This window comes from Haematobia irritans, chromosome 4 (assembly GCF_050003625.1).
Source record: "Haematobia irritans isolate KBUSLIRL chromosome 4, ASM5000362v1, whole genome shotgun sequence".
Classification (NCBI taxonomy): Eukaryota; Metazoa; Arthropoda; class Insecta; order Diptera; family Muscidae; genus Haematobia; species Haematobia irritans.
In genome coordinates, this window is record NC_134400.1 from 6508751 (window position 1) to 6522803 (window position 14053).

A 14053-nucleotide genomic window follows, 5' to 3' on the forward strand; every position below is an offset into this window, starting at 1 on the left:
AAGATTAGTTTGCTGTTATACAAAAAAAAAATGAAGACACCTTCCCAAAATCTGTAAAATTTAATTTGGAAAATAATTTTGTAAAGACAAATTTTAAAGAACTCATTTTATAATGAGAAACATTTTCCCATAATTGATTATCACATTGTGGAATTAGTCTAAATCTTACATATAGAACTATTTTTAGCATAGCAAGAGGATGCAAGTAGAGACATACCTTGTACAACATGAACATGTTCTGCAACTTTTGATTTACCACTAACCACCATATGAGAATGATGATGATGATGGTGGTGGTGATGGTGTATGTGTTTTTCCGAAGGACACCAACTTTGAGTGTCATGGACGCGAATGTCACTCGTCGCTGCTGGTGCAAACATCATTTTGAAACGCAATTGTATCTCACCGGATTTTACGGAATCCCCCCTCAACGGCAAATATGTAGTCGCTGCTGTTGACGACGACGATGATGATGTCTGTTTTCTTTTGTATAGGGTATATATTTTTGTTTTATGTTCGAAATTATTATAACCTTTGGCAATATTTAATGAAAATTTTTTCAAAAGTACCGATGGCAGCAATTGTGCTTGTCCCAGGACAGTGCCCGTTGGCAGACTGCCGTTGTTGCTGTTATTGCCCGAGACAATTATTTGAATGGGTTTGCAAGAGCGCAAGTAATCTAAGAATAGAGCTCCACAAGTACAGATGCGATACCGCAGTTTATTGTTGACCGCGGTGGATACAACGACAAATGACTGACAATGTTTATATTTCTTCTTACGAAAATGTTGGGGATATTTTTTGGTCTTCAGTGGCGACGACGTCGACGTAGAAACACAGCTGACAAAAACATTAGCGGCGTCTTCACTTTTTTCACCAAACCATACTATTTTCACTTGTACACAACTAGAATTTAATATATTATTATTTTCAATTTTGGTAGCACATGAATTTCTGCAATTTTCTGCGTTAAATTTATTAGCATTTAGATTTTTATGGTGAAATTCTTTTGCACTTCCGACCACGACATTCCGTGTGTCGATGTTATTCAATAATATTATTTCTGCTGGTGATGGTGATGATAGTGGTGATGGTGGCGGCGGTGTGTCATACAAATTTTCCGTTTCACTACACTCTTTTGCCTTTTCTTGTGGTAATGATGAAAAAATTCTTCTTTGCTTTTCGCCCAGAATTATATGGCTCACTTCTATTTCCAAGATCCCTTGCAAATCTCGATTAGCACACTCTTCAAGCTGTGGGGGTGGTGGTAGATTATGATGAACAAAACCGTTCATTATTTCTTAGCCATTTTCGTGTTTTCTTACTTGCTTCCAATATATCCCATAAAATAAAAACAAAACAAAACCTATTAACGTTTATTTCAATAATTCCTTTTATTCTTTTCAAACACTTCACACGCCACAACCGACCAAAAAAACTACAATCTTTCCAGAACCTTCATAAGGGAAGAACTGAAAAATCTTGTATGTGATATCGTCTATATCGACCGGCGCGCACCTATTTGCACGCAGAACAACACTACTAACTACAACAACATCGGAATATTTGTTGACATTTGTTTCTCAAAATGTAAACAATGTTGCCACTTTGTCATTTGAAGCAAAAAAATGTCCTCAAATGTTGAATTTTGAATTTAAATAACAATTAAACGTGATTGTATTATGCAATGACCAATAGGGCATATTTAATTTACGTTATCTATTGTGTTATTCTTCTTGTCTGACTATCTTTCACCTGTCGAAACAGCTGAGGCAGGGACAAATAACAATGTTTGTCAATGAGGATTTAGGACAAGATAGAACTTTGCTCTCCTTTATTGAGAGAGAACAAAATGTTCACAAAATTAACTATGCATACGTTGGGCAAGTTTTCTATTAGTACTCGATACATCATTTGTATAATATATCCAGAATATCGTTGCACTGGTATTTATTTTTATTTTATAGCATCATCAGAGTATTAAGAAAACAAGAGAACGAAACTGTCAAGCGAAACTGCGACATGAGGAAATTTGAGGTGGCAGTCATGAGGAAATTTATCGAATGTCATGCAGTTTTTGTCGGCGCTTCTCTCAAATATCATACGGTTTGCGTCGGCGTCACCCAGTTTAGTTCTCTGCCGACCTTATGAAACGTAAGAAAAATATGATTTAGAACCTACTTTGTAGTAACAAATGTTCTTTTATATAAATCTTTTCATTCTATTAAATTTTTTGGCAGACAATTTGAAATTATAAGTTCCGATGCCTTAATAAAGAATTTATCAAAACAGCGCTTCGACCGCAACGTCGGTTATACCAAAGCTGCAGGCATTGTGCGACATCTATACGGTTGACATTGGTATTTTTTGTAGAAGAGAAATTTTCGTCCTTTATTCTATTTGGAAAGTCGAAAATTGTTCACCATATACCTTTCACAATTTTAAGCGTAATATCTATGTTTTCAGAACTTTATTTTCGTTTTTATTTAAATAAAATATAACAAGCTGTTGCCCTTGGCGTTTCACAAAAAATACAATGGCTCTTCTAACAGTAGTGATGGCAAAATACTTTCATGTACATTTTGTACTTTTTGATATGCTTCCCCATCACAGTTCGCGATGTTTGTGGTGACATTTATAAGTCTGTGGTAGCGATGAGGATGAAATGGAACTTTGAAATGCTGGCAGGGAATTGTTCCGGACGGAATGTCGGTGTTTGTAAAGAATCTTACAGTGTGTCGGATCGATACGACATGTCGGCGATGACTAAATAATCGGTAAATGTGTTATCGATCCCATAAACATGCAGCAGTATCGATTATGCCTTCGGACTTAACTGATAATGTGAACAATATATGGGATATGTTCGACACGAGCACTGTCGTCCGGAATAACTGATAGTCTGTAAAGTGCATAAACAAATATAAAAACGTAACATTATAATGAACAAATTTATAATTTGTTTGTAAACACCCACTCCATCCGTTATTGTTGCACTACCGTGAATTGGCACTATTGTCCGGGTTTTTGTGAATTGTTATTATTGTTTGGGTTTCTGTGAATTGTCATTATTTTGCTTGTTTACATATTATTGCGGGCGCCATTTTAAATGTCATTCATTCATTTTTTCTGGTGAATTGGAATAATGGACAAGTTAGACAACGAATTTTCTGATCCTTGTCTAGAAAGGCATCTTACTGGTCATCGCAATGCAATAACTCAGGTGCGCTTTAATCCAGAGGGAACAAAATTGGCCACCAGCTCATTAGGTAAGAATCTATAAGAGTTAGATTGAGTCTATAACCCAGAAGACTTGCATTCCATATAGATGCGTCCGTTATATTGTGGGATTTGAAACAAGCGGCTCGATGCATTCGATTTGCTGCACATACTGACAGTGTTTATGGAGTAAGTTGGTCTCCTCGAAGCAATCTTGTTGCTTCATGTTCCAAGGACAAAACAGTGAAAATTTGGGAACCCAAACTAAGGGGAGTTTCCAGTGAATTTCTTGCACATGGAAAAACAGTGAGATCTGTAGATTTTGATCCCACAGGAACTATGGTAGTAACATCTTCAGACGACAAAAGCATAAAACTATGGAAAGTTGCAACACGTAAATTTGTATCATCTTTCGCCTATCACACAAATTGGGTACGTTCGGCAAAATTTAGTCCGAATGGACAGATGGTGGCCTCTTGTGGTGATGACAAAACCTTGCGCATCTACGACATAAAATCGGGACAATGTATTCGTAGCTTTACTGAAGAAAAAGGAATGGGCCGTCAAATTGCATGGCATCCTGATAGTAACATGATCGCTGTAGGGATGACTTGCAATCGAGTGAAAATATTTGATTTAGTTGCTCAACAATTGATACAGTTGTATCTCGTACATGCAGGACCAGTCAATGATTTGGCATTTCATCCCAATGGAAAGTTTATGCTTACTTGTAGCGATGATGAGACGATGAAAATATTGGATTTGTTGGAAGGACGTCCTGTTTATACTCTGACTGGACATACGGGCAATGTACTAGCGGTGGCATTCAATCATGATGGTTCCCGTTTTGCTTCGGCAGGCTATGACAAACAGGTAAGGCAAATTTTATTCAAAGGTAATAATGGAATTCAATTAAATACGTAAATATGGCCTTTGTGTGTGTTTAGCTCTTCGTATGGAAATCAAATTTACATACATACGACCTTGCTGCGCATCAGGCAAAATTAAATCGAGAGGCCAATTTGAGTGGAATAGAGCCGCATTCAACAACAGCCACAACTGTTACTCATTCGAGTGATCAATCGATATTGATTGATCCTAGACATTCCATAGTTTACAAAAATCACGATGAAAATTTCCAAGTACTTGACAGTGAACACACCGAAGAACTTCTGCATCAAGATAAAAGTGGAACAACCAAAACGGTAAATCCAAAATCACCAGCTGCAACCACTACCCATACATATAGTCACAGTAGTTCGTCGTTGTTACATTTACCGAACTCTTCCAAACAAGAAAATTTTGCAGTTAATACTTTTTCATCATATGAGAGACACTCACAAAGCAGCTCCAAATATTAAGCTATTTTATATTCAAATTTCCGCTTTATTTCGTTATGGCGAAAGTTCTAACTTTGTCCTAATAAATTTTACATTTTTATATTTAATATTACGTTTTTAGATTTTTGGGACAGTGGGTTTAATGTTTTCAAGTAGTTATAGTGTTTTTAATTCCACAGTATGCTGAGTCAACATCAAAAGTTGTTAAAGAGTTCTATTCCTATCAGTTTTTGTTTAATTAAAAGCGGTCCGTTTTTTATAACCTAGTAACAACAGAGTCGTACAATACCGGGAACTAGCAGGTTCGGGTTTATCCTGAATTGAGTAAATTACTTAAAATACGAAAAAAGAGCTCGGGCATAGTGCAGTACTTTCGGCACAGCGTGTGGTCGAATGTATTTCCAGATCCCATATATACCTGCATTTGGATTTTACTTCTTGGCCAATAAATGGGCACAATATTTTTGATTTTTTTAATATATGGTTCCTATAGGTTCTAGGATTGATATATGCCAATATTTTCAGTAGGTAGATATGATTTACATTCATAGTGGAGTTATATGAGGTTCGGCTAAGCCGAACATGAAGCCGTTGCTTTGTGCTAATAAAATTTTGTATTCCGTTACAATTTCTAGACAAATTTCATTCCAAAAACTGTGGCAAATTCCCTTTCAGAGATACGGCAGAATATAACGGAGATCTTAAGAAGGGTAAAAACTTTGGAGGGGAGATTGTATAATATAGAACAACGTATATTAGAAGCTAGTCTCGTAAACGAAAATTAAAAACAATAATGAATTTTAAAATGCATTGTGTTTAGATTATTTGTTTATTTAATATTTGACAATATTTCATGTATTTAATACTAACTTTCATAATGATTGAATAAAATTTAATTAATTATTGTATTCAAGGTGTTAAGAGCTCCTTGGAAAACATAGTTTTATGAATAATTGTTTATTGCAATCACATCGCATCACTTTTTTTAATATATGTTTGTAAGTAAATTCTTTAATATTAAAATTATCGTTGATTATTATGGTAAGTAAATTTTAAATGTATTATTATTTTGTAAATAGATTAGCGGTATATGTATCGTTTATTTATATTAAGAAATATTCATAAGATTCAACCATATTTGGCATAAATTTGTAGTTCTAAAATACTTTAAAAATTGCAAGAGACGAATAAATTCTAATCAAAAACTACAAAAAAAAAAAATATTTCAAATAATGTTTCTGATTTTTTGGTTTGTTTGCTTGTTTATAACAAAATATGTATTATTTAATATGTAACTTTATGTGAGTAAATATATTGGCAAAATTGAAATGCATGATTATTGTATTCGCAATTAATATGCACCATTTTATTTTTCTATATTTCATGGACACATAGTAGTATTAATAATAGTTTGAAACTTTTGATGTAATCTGTAACTTATTGATGATCTTGTCGCTTAAAACTATGCCCACAGATCCACACTTTTTATATATTTTTTCGTCTTATTTTGAGCATTTAGATTAATAAATGGAATCTTTACTTAAAAAAAAAATAACATTAACGATAATAGAATTTTTAATTTTGCCAATTTCCCATTAAATCCAGGATGGTATTACATATTTTATTTAAAATTGATTTCCGTCTCATAACTTTTTTTGTATATAATATTGGCAAGAATAAACGTTATTTGAAACGCCTTTCACTGATGCAGCAAGATTGTAATCTAGATTTCTAATTAACAAAAGTCTAGAAGATTTTGAAATCATACATAACTTTTACTATATAACAACGAAACATCTTACGCACGTATAAAGTAAATTTCCATAGTTAGCTTGTGTCATTTTTTCTGTTCTCATTCATTTATACTTCTAATTTCAATTTCGCTATTCGACGAAATTTACAAAAAAGTTCGTTTCATTCTTTCACTCCAACGTAATATGCCGGTTTGCCAGTCTTCTTAATTACTTCCAAAAGCTCTTCGCCCGACATATTAGATGTAACTAAAACAGTTTTGTCATCCAAATCAATGCTCACTTTTTCAACTTTATCTGAAAAAAGTTATTGTTATTATAGTAATTTTTTTTTATTATAATTAAAAGATACATATATACAGACATTTTGTTCTTCAGTATTTCATTTAATGAATTCTGTATACAAAAGCCAAGTATATAGAATAATCGATTGTAGATGAGTGGGAAACTTTAAAAATATGTCAGCGACCATTTTTTCTATTTAAGCTTTAAAATCTAATTAAAATATAGGACATTGAAATTCGCCTTAGGTTAGTTTAGGTTAGGCGGCCGCCTGAAGTATCAGGCTCAATTACACTATTCAGTCCATTGTGATACCACAGTGAACTTCACTCTTATCACTGAGTGCTGCCCGATTCCATGTTAAGCTCAATGACAAGGGACCCCTTTTTATAGCCTATTCCGAACGGGGTTCCACATTGCAGTGAAACCACAAGCTTTGAAACACTCAGAAATTTCATCAGCATTACAGAGGTGGGATAAGCACGAATCGAACCCACGACCTTGAGTATGCAAGGTGGGCATGCTGACCATTGTACCACTGTGGCTCCCAAACTCGCTTAGATATGATTTTCAAAGATTTGCTGTAAACAATAATCTGTAATAACTTTTTCTTGTGAATTTTGTCCTTATTCAAAAATCTAGCTAATCTAAATTTATGTAGTTCATTTAAAAATAAATTGCACACAAAGGCTCAAGTTAAATCCTTTGAGCAGTGCAGTGCATTGGCATTTGTGAATATCCATACCCACAGATATTTGTCCGATCTCTTTTTTTAATTTTTTCATGAAATTAAATTAAGTTTTTAATATTACTAATGACACACTAGAACGTGTAAAACTCCCGAATATGACGATATTTTGTTCTGAAATTCGCTGAAGTTCGCTAACGTGAACTCTCTTGGTTTTAATTAGTTCACGTTACCGCGAGTGCACTGTATTTCAAAAGTTTTCAAAGTGGTTTCAAATGTCAAGTAGGTTATTATGAGATGAACATGGAATTGGGCAGCAATCTTTGATGAGAAAGAAGTATTATAATGGTCTAATATGTCTGTAACAATAACCACTCTACCTATCCTAACCTATATTTATAAAAAATACCATAGAAAAGGGGGAGGGGATGTTCTTTCAACTTTATAGTCATATTAATCCCATCTCACCCTACACACAAAAATAAAAAATAAAATCAACAAACTATCTATAATATATCTTACCTCCTAATTTTCCCAATACTTTTTCCAAACAAATTATCTATAATATATCTTACCTCCTAATTTTCCCAATACTTTTTCCACTGCCCCTGAACAACCAGAACAGGTCATTTCCACTTTGAATTCGTGAACCTATAAAAAAAAATGATAAGAGTATATCGATTTTTTCACTCATCTATTGAACTGGTGCCTACCGTCATTTTCGCTGGTGGTACTCTGGAACTTCCCGAGTCTGCGTTGGCAAAAAATTGAGGTAAGTTCAACACTTTGAAAGCTTTTTCTTTATTCCTAAGAGGGCAAATGAAACGTGCGTGGTGTTCCTTTAATTGCAGCTTACAATTATCACACCCAAATTTATCAACTTCTTTTTTATCGCAACAAATTACAAATTGTATTCGTCACAAACGTCAGATTGTCAAACTTTATTATTTTATTTGTTTAGAGTTGCCAACTCTAAAACACATGGTTACTATGTGAGCTTTGTTCGCGTACCCAATAATTGTAATAATTTTTTGATGGGGAATAATCCAAAGCTACAATTGAAAAAGAAAAGTAACGAACCAATATATAACCGGCCTATACATTTGAAACGTATAAATTAATTTAAATTTGAGAAGTTGTTGCCAATGTAAAGAAATCTACTGTTGAATCTATTTCTGTTGAGAACGCGACTTTTATACTACTCGGTCACTGTGCTCGAAATCTTGGTATTTCGACATATGAAACATTTCTCTACAATTTTCCTAATATCAAAAAGAGAGATTTGGTCGTAAACTCAAACTTCGTACCCCACTTCAATTTTAAAATAATAATAAACATGATATATACCATTTCGTTGCATGTTTACTAAGCTATTAAAAATGAAACTATATATTTATAATTGCAATATATTTAATAATTATTTTTATACATATTTACATATCTCAGATTTCTGTAAAATAAGCTAATAACTTTGAGTTAACAGGAATATTATAGAAAATTCATAAATTCTTTTAAATACAATAATTATTTTCATCCATCAATCCAATTAAAATTTACATTTAACCAAAATATAGTATATTAATAAAATAGCCAAACAATACCACTCTTATGATGCGCAAACAATTAGATTAAAATTTTAAGCGGTCAAATAGTTAAGGTAATAGTAGGACCAATATTATGTTCTGTGGGTTACTGTAATTGGTTATTTAAAATCATAAGCATACGTATATTTTATATAAATATCAAATTCTATTATGATTGACGACGTCATACAGGGATAACATATTGTATTGGTGTTTAATATTTATTGATATTGAAGAGACGAACGCCATGGAATTGAGGAAGTTTTGGTAGAGTAACAATAACTAGAGAGATGAAATTGGCAATAAAGTGATCGTGATCATTTCGAGTATATAGACATGTTAGAAGGAAGCTGAAAATAAATAATGGAATAAATATTAGAGTATTTCATGAATTCATTCATTTGTCTCGGAAAGCATTTTGGCCCGAAAAATTAATATAAGGTGCGAATGAACAGAATACACACACTAATAGATATGTGCGATCGAGGCATACTATAGACCAAATTTTTGGAGTTATGTAGGTAACCAGCGTTGCCACAATGAATTTTTATTTTGGACCAACATTTTTCCAAAATTGTACCAAAATTCGTACCATATTTCAAAATTACATTAAAATAATTTAAGTTACAATTTTTCCAAAAATTTTTCTTCGGTAGAAAATTTTGTCAATTTTTTATTTCTATTCAAAATTTTTATTTCTTTTTATTTCTATAGAAAATTTTGTCAAAATTTTATTTCTTTAGAAAATTTTGTCCAAATTTTAATTCTATAGACGATTTTGTCAAATTTTAATTTCTATAGAAAATTTTGTCAAAATTTCATTTCTATAGAAAATTTGGCAAAATTTCATTTCTTTAGGAAATTTTGTCAAAATTTCATTTCTATACAAAATTTAGTCAAAATTTTAGTTCTATAGAAAATTTTGTCAAAATTCCATTTCTATAGAAAATGTTGCCAAAATTTTATTTTATAGAAAATTTAGCCAAAATTTTATTTTTATAGAAAATTTTGTCAATATTTTATTTCTATAGAAAGTTTTCGCAAAATTTTATTTTTATATAAAATTTTGTCAAAATTTCATTTCCTTAGGAAATTTTATCAGAATTCCATTCTATAGAAAATTTTGTAAAATTTTTCTTTCATAGAAATTTTAGTCAAAATTTTATTTCTACAGAAAATTTTGTCAACAATTTAAAAAGTTTGAAAAATTAACGATTTGACGAAAATGAACCAAAAACAAGCAAATTCCATTTGGTCGACCATCGGACCAAATTTAAAATTTAACAATTTTTTGGACCAATTTTGGTTCGATCGGACCAAAATGGCAGTCCTGTTGGTAATTTTATTTTCCGCTTTTCAGCAAACATTTTTGCTGTTACTACTAAGTCCTTGGGATTTATTTAATATTCATTGAGGACCCACTCAAAAGAGAGAAATGCAATTGTTTAGGGAATATTGTCAGAACATTGCGTATTTCATTATTGAGAAAATACTAGTGGATGTTTCGGGAAATATCCAAACTCCATAGAAACTTTGGATGAGTCAAGGTGCTATTCAAATATGTATCGTTTATAATAATAAATTATCAAACTTACAGTAGAATGGGCATTGCAGTTAAAAATTTCCGTGTTGCTGTGAATTGTTCACCATCATCGATTTGCTCCCAATGTGTCAAACGTCGGCCGGCATCGTTCTCAATGGAAAACCAAGGGGCTCCTTTGATAATGTGCAGAAAATATAAATGCGCCTGTGGAGAGAAAACATGCCAATTACTTATTTATTAATCTATCGGTTTGTTACTTACCCCATTATGTAGAAGATTTGTTAAAGTCCATGCCATAGAAATACTTATGAATGGAACGGACAATAAAATTAAATGGGTTGTTACAACTCCCAGAATATAAGCAAGCCACATCCCCCTTGCTCCGAGCCAGGAAGAATTTGGATTAGGCTCTCCATGACCTCCGGCAATCACTGTCATATTCTTTAAGATCTGAGATTAAAACACAACTTCTTAATCTTTAGAATTACAATCTAATCCCATAAAATTGATGATGTTTTCTTTTGACTGGGGTATCAATGCGACGTGAGTGCTCAAATATTGACAAATGTAGAGTTGCCAACTCTATAATTGTGACCATTGATTAATAAAATGTTTCAAAATTCTAAACCTGTACGCCATTGAAAATAGAAACTTATTCCAAAAATATTTATATTTAAATTACAAAGTAAGTGTGATGTTCATTTAGACTGTAAGTGAATGAAATGTTGGAGACTTATGTAGGTGAGAAGTAGTTACTCATTATATTGCTCTATTGGCAACACTGTTTTGTTTTTATTTTGTGGCTATTCGGTTTGTTGATTCATGAATTTTGATTAGGATCTTGAAGTAGAAAAGTTCACGCAAATACAAGTTGTTTTTACACCGCGCTTCTTTCAGAGATTGGAGATTCGGAAAAGTATGCACACATTTTAATTTTCATTTGTAAATAACAAAACTCGTTTTTATGAATCTCGAAGTTTTTTAGAAACAACAAAGGCTTCCAAATAATATTCTTTCATCTTGTATTTCCTTACCTGCTGCTTGTTTTGTACAAAAATACAAACACGGATCCACAAAAGAGTTCAATTTCAGGAGAGGAGCCCGACGAAAGTACCCCTCTAATGGAAGGACACGTCGGTCCTCAAATTAGTTGTAATAACTCGCTAACAGGAGGAGCAGATAGGAGACGCCAACGTCGTGTAGAATTACTAAATAATTATGGTGGAACTCAGGAAGTGACGGAAAATAGAGATCAAGCAGATGGGGTTAGTATACCACACAAATAAATTTTGCATTTTAACTCTTATTTAATACCATTAGGCAATCTTGGATGTGCCTGGTGTGGAAATAAGAAGCAGACGTCAGCGGGCCAACGATGAAGACAATCCATCCTCCTCCTCAGGTCCCCACCCATCAAATTTGCCTAATGCTCAGATTGAAGATGAGGAACAAGGTTTAAAGTATGGAGCTCAACATGTTATTAAAATATTTGCTCCAGTTTCTTTGTGTATGCTGGTGGTGGTGGCCACAATAAATTCCATTACATTCTACACATATACCGATACATATTTGTAAGTTATCTTCAAAATGATTTTTTCGATACTATTAATTTCCAAATGTTTTTGCAGATTATATACACCATTCCACGAACAATCTGAAGACAAGGGTACGAAACTTTGGAATGCTTTGGCCAACTCTCTAATTTTACTATCCGTGGTGGTAGTTATGACCATTGTGCTTATTGTGCTTTACAAAAAACGTTGCTACCGAGTTATCCATGGTTGGCTGATATTGTCTTCATTTATGCTGTTGTTCATTTTCAGTTATTTGTATTTGGAGTATGCAAGCCTAACCATTGGTTTTGATGTCTATTCTTATATGTCAAATATTTTATTCCAGAGAGTTGTTGAGGGCTTATAACATAGCTATGGATTATCCTACAACGCTATTGATATTATGGAATTTCGGAGTCATGGGAATGATTGCAATTCATTGGCAAAGTCCTTTGAAATTGCAACAAGCTTATTTGATATTCGTTTCCGCTTTGATGGCATTGGTATTCATCAAGTACTTGCCTGAATGGACAGCATGGGCAGTTTTGGCCGCAATTTCCATATGGGGTTTGTGTTTCAATTAAAAATAGTGATTTACTACCATTCTAACATATGTACCTTATGTTATAGATTTGATTGCTGTTTTAACACCTAAAGGACCTTTAAGAATATTGGTCGAGACCGCACAAGAAAGAAATGAGCAAATTTTCCCCGCCTTAATTTATTCATGTGAGAGATAAAATTTTTCTTTGCAAATTTCGTTACTTATTATTGTTTTTCTGAAGCTACAATTTTGTATGCATTTATGGGAACAACTGGTCCGGGTCAACAGCGAAATAATTCATCTGAATCTGATTCTCCCAATTCGCCGCATACCTCCACCAGTTCAACATCCGTTTCTCGTCAGACGACAGGTAACACAGCTCCTCCTAGTGCTGAAGGTATGCCTCTAGTGACATTTAAAATGCGCGGAAATGGTATTTATTTATTTTTTTTATATTTTTAAAACTGTTCACATCTTACGTTGTTTAAAATCTTCTTGGTTGTGCTCGTATTTGGTGGTAGAGGTGGGCGGTCTTTGTAGTTGATTTTTTTGTAGCCTACTATTGTTTTCTATATTTTGTAATGAATATTTAATTCAACTTTTTAATGCTGTCTTTATTTTTTAATAGAAGCAGCAGGTTTTACAGAAGAATGGTCTTCGAATTTAGACCAACGTGTTGCAAGGCGACAAATTGAAGTTCAAGCAAGTACTTCGGATAGTGCTAATCGTTCCACAAATTATCGTACAGTAACTGCTTCGGAAAATCGGACACAGCTGGGAAGCAATATGACAGAGGCCCAGGAAGAACGTAAGTATAACACACTATATCGTAACTTCCAAACTACAGTGTGCTGAGTCGAATTTTCATGGATAGTGTTCTAAATTGGGAAAGGACATTTTTTAAAGTAGGGAATTTTGTTTAAATTATGAACTTTGATTAATCGATTTCACTTCTAATCGCTAATTAAAATTAAAGGTAGTGAAAAGTCTATCCAATTATAAAAAAAAGTTGAATTTGATTGTAGGACGATTTGGCCTTTTGAACCCCTAATATGGATTATTATTTTTGTAACAATGACACTATAGCTTGGAGGTATCGATATGTGGAGACAAATTTGTATAAAATAAATTCAAATAATTTTAGGTGGAATCAAGCTTGGTTTGGGCGACTTCATTTTCTACTCCGTTTTGGTTGGCAAAGCCTCATCGTATGGTGATTGGGCGACTACCATTGCTTGTTTTGTGGCCATTCTTGTAGGTTTGTGCCTGACTTTAGTTCTTTTGGCTATATGGCGTAAAGCTTTACCTGCATTGCCAATATCAATATTCTTTGGCCTATTCTTCTGCTTAGTTACCAGCGTAATTGTGAAACCTTTTATGGAAGAGCTATCCGATCAGCAGGTTTTTATATAGGAACATATTTGCCGATTGGACTCAAAATCAAAAGAGAGGAAGCATATAAATGACACTAATCTCGTAGTATTTACTCCCCAAAAAATATTATATACTTAAATTTCCCTTATTAATAAAAGTGACTGTTAATTCTAATC

The 14053-nt window shown here is 33.1% G+C and overlaps 5 protein-coding genes across 9 annotated transcripts in view; 2 read left to right on the top strand and 3 right to left on the bottom strand.

Moving 5' to 3' along the window:
- LOC142234289 (uncharacterized) overlaps positions 1-1440 on the bottom strand; it is a 17800-nt gene extending 16360 nt beyond the window's left edge. The window contains exon 1 of the mRNA XM_075305380.1: positions 218-1440. Coding sequence (XP_075161495.1) covers positions 218-1295 — 1078 coding nt within the window. The 5' untranslated portion in view covers positions 1296-1440. The remainder of the gene's footprint in view (positions 1-217) is intronic.
- The window catches only part of Psn (presenilin), a 21631-nt gene extending 7580 nt beyond the window's left edge, over positions 1-14051 (top strand). The window contains exons 1-9 of one of the 5 annotated variants that reach the window (XM_075305385.1): positions 11175-11322; positions 11486-11671; positions 11727-11977; positions 12035-12244; positions 12306-12526; positions 12590-12688; positions 12745-12936; positions 13132-13311; positions 13648-14051. In XM_075305385.1, coding sequence (XP_075161500.1) covers positions 11528-11671; positions 11727-11977; positions 12035-12244; positions 12306-12526; positions 12590-12688; positions 12745-12936; positions 13132-13311; positions 13648-13916 — 1566 coding nt within the window. In that variant the 5' untranslated portion in view covers positions 11175-11322; positions 11486-11527 and the 3' untranslated portion in view covers positions 13917-14051. Of the gene's footprint in view, positions 1-11174; positions 11323-11391; positions 11672-11726; positions 11978-12034; positions 12245-12305; positions 12527-12589; positions 12689-12744; positions 12937-13131; positions 13312-13647 lie in introns of those variants that run through there. The other 4 variants (XM_075305386.1, XM_075305383.1, XM_075305382.1 and 1 more) reach the window with 4 other exon arrangements.
- Poc1 (Proteome of centrioles 1) lies at positions 3079-4666 on the top strand. Its single transcript, XM_075305387.1, has 3 exons — positions 3079-3269; positions 3329-4092; positions 4167-4666. Exons 1-3 carry the CDS (start codon positions 3146-3148, stop codon positions 4578-4580), a joined length of 1302 nt encoding a protein of 433 aa, XP_075161502.1. The 5' UTR covers positions 3079-3145; the 3' UTR covers positions 4581-4666.
- On the bottom strand, positions 5896-8222 carry Atox1 (Antioxidant 1 copper chaperone). Its single transcript, XM_075305390.1, has 3 exons — positions 7994-8222; positions 7856-7931; positions 5896-6607 (listed from the first exon to the last, which is right to left on the bottom strand). The coding sequence occupies exons 1-3, from the start codon at positions 7997-7999 to the stop codon at positions 6474-6476; spliced, it is 216 nt and encodes a 71-aa protein (XP_075161505.1). The 5' UTR covers positions 8000-8222; the 3' UTR covers positions 5896-6473.
- On the bottom strand, positions 8673-10949 carry ORMDL (sphingolipid biosynthesis regulator orosomucoid 1-like). Its single transcript, XM_075305389.1, has 3 exons — positions 10668-10949; positions 10459-10610; positions 8673-9213 (listed from the first exon to the last, which is right to left on the bottom strand). Exons 1-3 carry the CDS (start codon positions 10842-10844, stop codon positions 9078-9080), a joined length of 465 nt encoding a protein of 154 aa, XP_075161504.1. The 5' UTR covers positions 10845-10949; the 3' UTR covers positions 8673-9077.
- Positions 14052-14053: the final 2 nt, after the last annotated feature.